The sequence below is a fragment of the Morone saxatilis genome, unplaced genomic scaffold (genome assembly GCF_004916995.1).
Source record: "Morone saxatilis isolate NCDOM2014 unplaced genomic scaffold, NCSU_SB_2.0 Contig20, whole genome shotgun sequence".
NCBI lineage: Eukaryota > Metazoa > Chordata > Actinopteri > Moronidae > Morone > Morone saxatilis.
The window spans coordinates 12,994,873-13,006,874 of record NW_023339763.1 but is presented as its reverse complement, the minus strand read 5'-3'; the positions used below and the strand labels follow the sequence as shown (position 1 = coordinate 13,006,874).

Sequence of the window (12,002 nt, the reverse complement as noted above, 5' to 3'; positions counted from 1 at the left end):
TCAACAAAACACACATACAGTACTTTGGGAGCAGGCGTGCTAATGTGAGATCATACAGCAAACACATGAACACACACTTGTACGGTACACACACACATATACACCTCCTCGACCCTAAATTGGGCAAAACATGTTGCATGTGACAGGGGAAACGAAACACAAACATGATCATGGGAATGTCTGGTTGCCATAGGAATGCTTTCTGGCCGAGTCGGTGGTGTTTTTACAAGGAAGGTAGGATGATAATAAGGACAAAGTTTGTGTGTACTCCACAGGGGGTGAGGAGAGGAAATAATCAGAAACCACAAAGGTTCCACAATGCATCTCCTTGTTAGTTACAGACAGAGTGCGTGCAGAGTGTAGACGTGTAACTGACCATTGCCTGCCTTCGACCTTTCGTCACCAATCAAAAATTAATGACTGGTCACCTTTTGAGGATGTAGATAGAGCGATTAAGAAATGCCACCTTACACGCCGGTAGCAGACCTTGTCACATTCAGTAATTAAAGCTGCTTTACTTTGGATTATGAGCAGAGGGGCATGTTATATTAATCAAACACATACTGAGACTGTGGAATTTGGATTTTACTTTTCATGAATTGCTGAAGGCTGGTGAACGAGACCACCAGGCCTTAGCCCTCACAACACAGTTCTGCAGAGATCACAGACACGTGCTTCTAGAGATGCACAGTCTGCATAATTTGATCATAGCACTGGGTCAGTGTGAAAATAAACCCACAGGAACAAAGAGTACTACACAATAAGCCGCAAACATCTATTCAAGAAATCAATTCCTGAGGCAAAAAAGGGCATAATACGTTACAGTTGACAGTGTATTACAGCCAAAACAATCTTAAACCATGATCGTAACACTCTTTTTAAAATAACCTCAAATGATTTCAAAATAAAATTTATTCATCATACATTTTATGCACTTAAGATACAAGAAGACATTCCCGCGTCTCCCCAGGACATTGATGACTTTAAGCTCTGCTAAATGAATCTGCCAGATTCCAGTCAGGAGGGAAAGAAAAACATATAAGAGGCGTGACAAGACTGACTTGATAGGATTAAATATTTTATGGGTATTATTTATTTATCTCATGTAGCCTCCGTTGAGACATAGTTCACCTGCTACAGCACATCAGGTACATAATTCACCCGTAAAACGAACGCCATTTTCTTCCAAATAAAGTATGAATCTGCTGGAGCATATTCTTCAAGTCCACACTGGTATATAAACATTGGGCTTCAGCAGCTTCATGACCTGAAATTGCTTCCGATAGATTTAAAAGGTACTTTACAAGATGATTCAACTGCAATTGATGGTAATGAAGTAGTAAAGCATGACAGCAAAGGTGTCTCACATGTTCGCAGTGTTGATTCACAGCATTGAGGTTCTAGGTTTTAAATTTCAGCCTGTTGTTCTGTTGGCACGTTCTCACAGTATTCCCGGTGGGTTTTCTTCTGCAGTCCACAGTGATGCAGGCCAGCTGAACTGTAAACTCTAAAGTGCCTACAGGTTTGAATGTTTTTTCTTCCGTGTGTTAGTCTGACCTGTCTGGGATGTTTCTCTGCCTGTTGCCCAATGCAATGGGACACGCTTCAGCAACCCACTTACACAGTAGACCTGAAAAGGAATGACTAAAGAGGATGAATGGACACATACTGTGAGACATGGATCCATTAGGTGACACTAAGCCTGATCATGTTCATGTTAAAGGACCAGTGTGTAAGATTTAGTGGCATTTTTGCAATGGTTTGTCCGTTCTGGGCTACTGTAGAAACATAACGGCTTTTAATGGAAGGTGACGTGCGGCATCTGTAGATATAAAAGGCTCATTCTAAGGTCATAAAATCGTAATGAGCAGTATTTTTTTTAAGCGATACAAAAACAGTTATATTAGATAGATAGATCCTCCTACATGTTACACACTGAACCTTTAAGTCAGTTGGTATGTGGCTATCAGTGTTGTTTAAAAGGCCTCCAGTGTTACATCTTCATTTAGATACATGTACAGTATGTACAGTCTGATGTGGAGGTGATATCTACTTCTTTCTTGAGGATTCCATTTATATCCTCCAGTATTTATGTCCTTCTCAAATGAAACAAAATGAGTCACGTTTACCAGAGGAATCTACTAATCGTTCTTAAATACTCCAAGTTACGTACCACCTGTTTGTTCTGCCTGTGTTTCAAACTTGTTCAACATCTATGTTTAATTTCTTTATGTGTGTGAACCGGGAACACAGCAGCACTTTATATGTGTTATCAATGAGGCAACTGTGTGTAAATGTCTCAGCTGATTGATTCTGTTCTCCACAGCTGTGTTTTCACATAATTCTCCAAGCTCATCTCATTCACCACATGAAGTATGAAAATTCATATCACATGTTAACACCAGGCATGAAGTGGGCTTAATTCTGTCTGAAGCACTGCATTGGTAATATATACAAGATACATAACGTTCATTGAGAGTAATATCAGGATGTGTTCATACCATTATTAGAGTTGCATGAATAAAACAAAAAAGATTTTTAATATACATGTATAATGAGCCATATACCCTTAAGGCTTCTGTTTATAAAGGCTCATGAATAATAAATGATCATAGAATAATTAATATTTTTTTTTATTAAATAAAGATCTCCTGGTATCAACTAATGGTAATCTTAATAGCATCTCTGAGGCTATGTCTGGGATGTGTGTTCTCTCCAAAACAACCCCAAGCTCACATCAGTAAAAAATAAGAAATGCATTACACGGTTGAGCTGACAAATTGATTGTGTGCATGTGTGTGTCTGTACGCGTGTGATTCAACAGAACGATATATGAAATGTGTGATAACATATGTACATTGGCATCGTCTAAAACAGAGACAGCCTGGCTCTGTTCATATTTTGATGTTAATAAATGTTGTGCTCCAGAGATTCTATAAATAATAAATGTAATAGCATTGATTCACAGCCAATCTCAGCTAACTCTCATGCAGCTCAGGTGAAGGCGTCTACAGAACATATATATTTCCTCTAATTCCACCAGCTTATAAATGAGCCAGGGGATTGGTGGTGGATTAGTGTTTGTTTCTTACAGTGGGATAATAATGCTTGATGATAAAAGAATATATGGTAATATTCTCCTTTAATTATTTTTAGGTGGCGGACCAACGGCGTAGTATTATAAATGTCAAGTATAATCAGAGAGAGTCATTGCCTCTCTTTAATTTATAAAGGAATATAGCATCTATTAGTTTTAAACAGTCTTGTGTGCTCATTTAAATCCATCCCAGTCTGTTGTGGGTTCAGATCTAGTAGAGGCTCTGTTTATTCGCGTGGCTCTCCTGGCTCTGAGCGACACCAGGTTCAGTAGTCTCTCTAGCTCGTCCCCAGAACCTGCCAGACTGCTGGAACCGAGCCCTCCACGATCCTCTTGTGTTCCCCTCCACTCCCCTGTTTGTAAGTCCCACGCTCTGAGAGGGGGCAGGAGTTGGGCTGGATGCAGGTTGATGCCTTGGGGGCTCGACGGGTATCCTTCATAGGCTGGTCGGGTTGGGGGTAGAGTATCATAAAGGCTCTCTGTGTCTTCTGTTTGCTCTGGGCCATGGCTGGATTCTCGATATTCCTCGTAAACAGGCGAGGAGCTGTCTTCGCAGCTGTCATGGCCCTGTAACTGCTGACGGTCTCTGTGGTCCTGGCGCATCCCCATGTCTCTGCTCCTGTTGCCTGTGTTCTTTCCTTCCCCATCGTGCCGTCTCTTTTCTTCTTTGTCCAGGACGCATTTCCGCTCCCACTCACCTGACTGATTCCTCTCCCACTGGAAGGTCCTCTTCTCGGTCTCCCGTCCCCTCTCTTGGCCCTTGTCACCGCCATAGCCCATCACTCTGTAGTCCAGCTGGAGAGACCGTGTACTGCCTCCTCGTCTGATGTTCTGCTGGGTGTCACTGAGGTCGTAATGGGATCCCACCTCTGGTGGACGCAGACGTGACGGTGACAACCAGCTCGAAGTCTGACTGGAAGACTCCCAGCGGTATGCTGAAAAGCCAAATAAAAGAAAAGAAAGAAAAACATCATGTTAAGCAGTTTGGAATATTTTCAGTGACCAATAGTATGTTTTAACAGAACAACAAGAAGAGAGATGGCCTACTTAAGAGAGTTAAGAAAGGGATTTCAGTTAACATACTGTGTTAGGAGCCTGAGGCTTTATTCCATGGACAAACTACTGCTGCCAAATCACTGGAAGTACGAAGTCCTCACTTGAAAGAGTGTGTTATGTTACAAACAGCCTTTCTGCATTGCACAGTGTGAGCAAGGAATGAGATTATCTATCTAATAGGATCAGCCTGTGAAAGGTGCCACATCAATAAATCACTTCTGAAACAACAGTATCATCACAATCTTATCTACGGGAGGTAAGTGAGGTGACACCAGCAAATGTGCTTTTGTGGATCTGTTACTGGAGGGACTGATCTGAAGATGTTCAGAATTACTCAGATCACTGCAGATTCCATCTCTGCCCTCCTAACGCCACAACAGCTACCTCTGGGTGTAAAGTGACTAACACAAGGTGCCAGAATCTGGTATTTACTGCCTGCTAATAAACTCCCTTACCTAAAAGAAAAAAATGTAAGCCAATTTCCGTTATATTAATGAATAGCCTGTGTATACCCAAACTTGTTGTGCTTGTTTCTATTTTTCCCCCATCTTCCATTTTTCTGCTTATTATCTACTCCCTTGATCGCTTTATATTTTCATAGAAATGTGCTGCTTGTTAGTTATGTGCGTGATAATGTGTCGGTACATGTGTGAGTGTGCTGCATGTTTGAGTCTGTATTTGCGTGTTTGTTTGTGTCTGCCATGCAGCGGGAGGCTTCTGAATAACTGTTTCTCACTGTGGGACTGTGGGGTTTACGATGTGTTTTCTGGGACTGCATGTTTACGTTGTGTAATTGCTCTGATTCTCATTTAGAGTTTATTAATGTGCAAAAAAAGTCCACAAAATTCCTTTCTACCGCTGAGTTCATGCTGTTAAATGGACTGATGCAGAACTCCCTGCTAAACCACTACTTCCTACAAACTACAGCATGCGGGTTGCATAATTCATGGTTAGGTTAATGAGCTGTGAGTAAAAAATATCATATTGATGAAGTAAGAGAAGCCAGAGGGGTCATCCTCTGTGTGGGATGGAGAGTACCCTTCATTAGCAATGCCTACTCCTGGTATATAATGCATGACACGTGTACGGAGATATCTAATAGACTGTCATGCCAGCAAAACCACAAAAAAAATGTGGGAGTTCTTACTTCATGCCATGCTGCTGGAATACTTCTGGTTGGAATACTTTCAAATGAAAGGTTAAGGGGTAAAAAATAAATTAATGTTCTTACAATCCACAATGTACTCTTTGATGAACTCTACACAAATCTCATCTTTGCTCTCCAGGTGGCGCCTCGCTGTCAGTGAAGTGGAAAACAAAGCAAATATCTCATGGGACAGGAAGCCTTTGATGATGAAATGCTCTTCTCATAGAAACAACTGAATGCAGAAAGACATGGTGAATTATGACATGGAGGAACAACACACTTGATAATGGGAGAGGGAGGCTGGCAGAGAGCCATTTAGCACCAATACAGACAAATACACAAATAAACCAAACTCATAACACATGATACATAATACACAAACATGTTATCTCATGCAAGCTGCATTAATGTCATATGAAAATTCAGATCCCATTTCCAGGAAAAACAGACGTGAATACTCTTCACCTCGTTATAAATCTGATATTTATATATATTTAGTTTTTTTATGCAGTTGTTTCTGTGCTACTTTCTTGGCCACAAACACAACAGAATATATACTCATTGTATAAAATGAGAAATATATGTTTGTTCATGTGTTTTTATTAACACAAACCCCCTGAATCCAATGGGGTATTTGGAGCAACCTACTGGACAACAATTCATCCATCATTTAATTCCCTCTGTCTGAAATAAAGCTTCTTATGCTTCAGTAAGCTGGCAGAGACAGGAGGTACTGTATGAACGCAGTCTTGCTCTGGTTGAGCAATGAAATACTTTGCGGACCTCGTAAATTACATGCAACTGAGAACAAACAGACTTGGTAACTATGAGCCAATTAATCTTGGTTTTAAGACTGTAGCACAAGCAACTGACAAGAACACAAGGATATTATAGGATAGGTGCAACTCATGACTGCACTGATCTTTGTCTAAGCAAAACCATGCATGCAGTGAGAGTGGAAAGTCAGTGTTCAGTCTGTAGATGATGCCCTATTTAGTGTGAAAAGAAAGTGTTTGAAGCTGCCTTCTCCTCTGCCATTCTATGCGGATGTGAGGCTTGGCTCAAAGTGCCCCAAAAATCCTCTGAGACCCTCTACTAGGCCGGGGGGTGAAAGCTTTGCTTTGCTTGGAGTGCTACGCCCAACTTGACCGAGCTATTACATGTCAGCATAATTTAAATGATCTTAATCACCTATTTATATACAGAAGGCTCTTGTGTTTGTTATATGCTTGCCTGAAATAATTATGTGGTGAAAGAATTGTTTTTATATGTACTATCTTTTCATATGTTAGACATTATTTCTTGACTGAATGTGTATTTGATCATCTATTTCATGTTTTTTTACATTTTATATTAAAAATGTGTTGCAAGTCGGTCTGAGGCAGCATTTTATACAATCTGAATCCAGCATCAACTCCCCTTATCTAATGCAAACCCTATCTAAAAACTCATTTTGTTTTATTTTTCAACACTTGGGACTAATTAGAGACATAAATACCTAAAACTCAAAGATCTTTTTCAGCTTTAGTTGGCTAAGAAAGCAGAAACACTACAGTTTTGAGTGGAAGCCTAATTAGTGATTAACAGTATTGACAATCAATCACAACCTGCAGCTACACTTTGGAGCTGAAATAAGCAGCATAAAATCAAATGTTTAATATGTATATACAACACATTAGCACAGTGTTTTCCACAGGCTTCTTATTCCAAATACTGGAGGTCCTGATTCAGAGGTCAAAATATTGATATGATATTTATGAATGTTATATTCTGAATACTAACATTGATGAAAGTTTTGCTACTCTGTTGGTCTCTGAGAAAAAACATGCAGACCACTCACTCACCCATAAATAGGTGTTTCAAAGTAGGATGTCTTTTTATCACAAAGCTGAGTGCAGACATAAGCTTGTACAGACATCGGCAGACAGTTTTATTGTGGCCTTTCATCAAATTACTTACAGAAGAGCCTGACTGATACTGGATTTTTGAAGTCAGTCCTGATATTTATGAATATAAAACCAGAACCAGAACAGAAATTCTTGAAAAGGTTCCATTAATATTTGCTAAAAAACGTCTGTTGTCACGCATCGGTATATATCATTATATTAGCCTGCCAAATTTATTGGTCATGCTCCAATATTAACGTTAATTAGCTACATATTATATAATCTGCTACTTGAACAGACAAAAGCGACAACGAATGAAAAGCCTGCTACCTGAATATTGTGTTCTTTGCTTTTTTCCTAGTTTCAAAAAGGAACCACCAATCCCTAGTTGGGAGTCTGGAAGCATAACTAGAAACTGGGAGCCTAATTACATTCAAAGACTGGGTAGCAAAAAAAAATGTTCAAAAAGAAATGGTAATCTGTGCTGTATGGGATATGATACAACTATTCAGAGAAAAAATGTAAAGAATACAAAAGGTTGGGTTTTGGGATCACTGCTTGAGAATTAAAGCCAAAGGAATGGCAAGTTAATAAGATGTTTTTCAGTTGCTTTGCAACTCTCTCACCAGGGCTGTTCCGCCGCTGTTCTTTGTCCATGTTCGACACTACAAAGGGAGAGAGAAAGAGAAAGTCAGAGACAAACAACACAAAAACCAAAGGTGGAAAATTGAACCATAGACAGATCCAGTGTTAGAAGCTGACAAAATATTGGAAATCTAAGCAGGATGTTTTATTCTGACAAGAAACAGTAGCGACTTGGCTGCATTCAGAACATGATATCTAAGTGTTACACCACTGAACAAACACTTTGAGATCAGAAGACAGACACAAAGAGATAGAGGAGTTAACTGAGGATATTCTTTCATACCTTCACTTTCAATATTATCAACAGCATCATTGACGAGACGTATGACTGTCACTATGGAGGCTATAGGCAGAGTACAGAAAGAAAGACCATAAGTACAGTAACAATGTTAGTGCATTTATGACTAGGGTAAGGTTTCACGTGCTGGGTGTGACTGAGATGAAATTGAGAATGTGTGTGAGCATGTGTGTGCACACGTGTTGAGAAGAGGAGGAGACATGTTACTCGTCAACACGTTTGTATGCTTGTGTGTGTGTGTGTGTGTGTGTCCTATAAGGGAGTGTGAGAGACACGAGGCATCTTGTCTTTGCAGCTACAGTAATTAGACGAGAAACAAAGTATTTGCGTAGGTCTGAAAAACACACACCCACACACATGATCATTAAGGTGTTTGGCTTCCAACCTATACTTAGCTACCGAAAGATCAATGGTATTGAGTTATCTGTGAAAAAGACTAAAGAATTTCTAAACAAGGCTAGAAAAGATGTTGTTTCTTTGACTGAAGACCTTTGATGCATTTTCATGGATATATTTAGTTGCACTGAGGTACTTTTCATGAAAACATTTTCATCCACATGGTTTGGAACATTTTAATTAGTCTTTTTTCTTGCTTGCTTTTTAATATGTTAATACAGTCAATGCACTATAGTGGATGTGCAAAGTGGACTGTTCCTACATTCTGGAAACTTCATCTACAGCAGTGGCTCTCAGCTTTTTTTTCTTGTGTAGCCTCAACATGAAGCACTGTCTATTTGAAGACTGATTTTCCCTCCGACATATTGCAAAACAAAAATGCCATGTTTAAGGAGCGCAAAGTGTGTTGGGACGTTTAAGCAGTCTTACCGTTGTCATCGAAGGACTCAGAAGTGTAGGAACTGAGGGAGTGCTCCTCAGAGGTGGAATCTGACAGACACGCCGCTTCTTCCACCAGCTCTGACACGTCTACATGTACAAACACACACAGGTACATATTCATACCCAAAACTTTTTTTAACCCTAACCAACAAGGCATATCAACATTTTCCATTCAAAATTAAACTGATATAAATTCAACATTTTAAAGGATAGGTTCAGATTTTAACATCTATCTTGAAAACATACATCTGTATGTACATTTGAGGCCTTTTTGAATGCTGTAATCATTCCTTCTGTCCATCCTGGCTGTGAGGAAATCCCTTCCTGGCATGGTTCCAATAGAATATGAGGCTCATGCAGCAAATCAAGTGAGTAGGCACTTCATATGGCACTCGTAGGTTTCTCTTACACCATCTCGTACACTGAAGGGATGTCTTTACAGCTAGGTTGAACAGGAGATGTGTGCAATGTGTATATGGGCATGTGAGTATTGTATTAATATAGACTTAAAATATCTAAACCAATCCTTTAATATCCATCGATCCTTACTTACACTCATCTATCCATTTCCTTTATAGCTATCTATGTAAGAGAGACTCAAACACACGTATCATGCAATTCCCGACTAAAGATATTTAAGTTGCAGTATACTTGGTCTGTTTTTAAAAAAAAAAAAACTGCCTCAGAGTAAGATAAATCATTCCAACAAATCTCAGTACAACCACTGTGACTCCAGGTCAGGATCATTTAATGCCGTCTGCACCACCACCAGTCTGCACCAGCTTGAGTAGTGATGGAGGGTAAGGACCACAGAGTAAATAGTGTAGCGCAGTGCAGCAGATGTGAAACACAAACTCAAAACAGAAGGTACATTGGAAAAATACAGTCCAAACTGCTGACACTGCAGTAATCAAAGATCTTATTTCCAGTCACAAACCTGATATTTCGTTTGTGCGAAGTTGGATGAAAAGTTGGAGAAAGTTGCTAGCCATAGGGTCTCTAGTTTTAGCTGCAGGTATTTAGAGACAACAATCCAAATAAAGAGATGTTTATAAGTCACACTATAACACTCTTGTAACACTCTTTCCCTCTACTGAGCAGCTATTTGGGGTGTCAGAATTGCCTCTGAGTAATTGTCAAACAACTGTCAGAGAGGCAGGGCGGGTACTACTGTCCCACTGACTTCCGATAAAGGCATGTTGCTATGAAGGCTGTCTCTTAGACTGTACGTTAAGCCAAGAGACGGGTACGTGCCTCTACCAGGTGCTCTAATCTAGCAACAATAAAACGCCTGGTTTCACATTAGTGTTTCAAATTGGGAAAGAGATATAGAAAACCAACAGAGTGGAAATCATTGGTATGGGCTGGAGCAACAATTCTATTTGAAATATAATACTGCTTGGAAATAAGAGCTGGCAGCTCTGCTGATGTGATTAAAAGTAACTTCTGGCTAAACTAAAGAGGCTTTATGTGAAGGTGGAAGAAAGACCAGGAAGAAAACTTTGCACTGCCTCTAAATCTAAATCGCAATACACTTTTGAAATTGTGAAACACTGAAATTGTGAAACACTGAAATTGAGTATCCTTGACTGGAACTGAATGCTCAGTATTGTTAGTCTTGGCCAAATATTTCCTTATCTAAATCATAACTTTAGTAATGACTGTATGTCAGTTCATGAACAGCTGCTTAAAACACAGTAAATACTAATGCATTGAGACACATTTTGTTATATGGGAAAAAAACCTTGTAGAAAAACATGTTTCTGTTCCTTCAAGGTGGGGTCAGTCATTCTGGAGAAACATAGTTGATTGTTGAGTCTCATTCCCAGGTTGTCAAATACTGACAGTTTGGCAACCCAAAACGTTGGTATTTGACGACCTGGGGATGAGATTGAACACTCTTCTTCTATCTTTCTCCAGAATGACGGACCCCCACCAGTGTTGGTCTGCTGTTTTTGTAAACCCTGTGCCGATATGTAACAAGCAATTTTCACCTGATCTTGAACTAATGTGGTTTCTAGCACTTTCCATTTGGTAGCATGGATTGTTTTAAGAGGTTTTGTTATTGGTGGCTTGCTACTCATAACTGGGCACAGTATGTCATTGTCACCCTTGTCTGTCACATCTGCTAGCAATCCCCTGTCTTTTTCGAAATTGTGCTTTACACTGGATATTCGCAGGCAAGCAGTCAGGCTGAGTCCTCTTGTAACCAACACCGTACTCTGTCCATGAGGGCCAGGATGTCTGGACATCAACTTTAGCTTTCTGAGCCCAAGCTAGGTGGTCGTGGTCCAGTGCGTACGGAACAAGTGAAAGCTTCCTGTGGGGATGTGAGCAGTAAGGCAGCACCATCAATCAAACTAAATAAGAAAGGCAGCAGAGCTGCCACTGGTCTAATTCAGCATGCAGGCGAGGGGACACTTCTCAACATACTACAGTTTAAAAAAAAAAGTCTTATTCTTTCTTTCTTTTCCATTTTTCTTTCTTTACACACACTCAATTCGTTTCTGTGCCAGTGACTACTCTGCCATGTACCAACGTTGGCAGCAATGCCTGAGGTCACAAACCCGACCCTCCCGGCTCTAATCCTACCACTAACACTCAGCCAAAACATATTCTCATCCTGGCCCCAAAACTTTTTAAATCCCCTACTACGCTTTTCCTATTGTTTCTGGCCTTCACTGTGTAATTCTGCTATACGTAAAAATGTTTAATTAAGTTGAATTAACTATTGATGTTAATTAATTAATTAATCAATTAATTAGCACAACATCTGGTTTGGCCCCCATTACTTTTTCCATTAAAACCAACATTACAACATTTTTATTGCAAATACTAATTCTGAGCCAAACTTGTAGGTCCAATCCTAACCTCCAACAGCTTTAACTGTTCAGCAACCAAATCAGCTTCACAAATTGCTTTTGTAATTTGTCCTGTAATTGGTAAAGTAATGGCTATAGCATTTGAACTGGAAAACCTCCACTAAGAAGGTTTACTTCATCTAATCGACATTATTAGAGGAACTGGTGTCATGAT

The 12,002-nt window shown here is 39.8% G+C and overlaps 1 protein-coding gene across 1 annotated transcript in view; it reads right to left on the bottom strand.

The window, feature by feature from the left end:
• Window positions 1-3,271: 3,271 nt before the first annotated feature.
• LOC118331786 (protocadherin Fat 3) overlaps window positions 3,272-12,002 on the bottom strand; it is a 57,384-nt gene continuing 48,653 nt past the window's right edge. The window contains exons 48-52 of the mRNA XM_035666863.1: window positions 8,955-9,053; window positions 8,115-8,174; window positions 7,813-7,851; window positions 5,385-5,450; window positions 3,272-4,032 (exon numbers count right to left, since the gene is read on the bottom strand). Of these exons, the coding sequence (XP_035522756.1) occupies window positions 3,272-4,032; window positions 5,385-5,450; window positions 7,813-7,851; window positions 8,115-8,174; window positions 8,955-9,053 (1,025 nt within the window). The remainder of the gene's footprint in view (window positions 4,033-5,384; window positions 5,451-7,812; window positions 7,852-8,114; window positions 8,175-8,954; window positions 9,054-12,002) is intronic.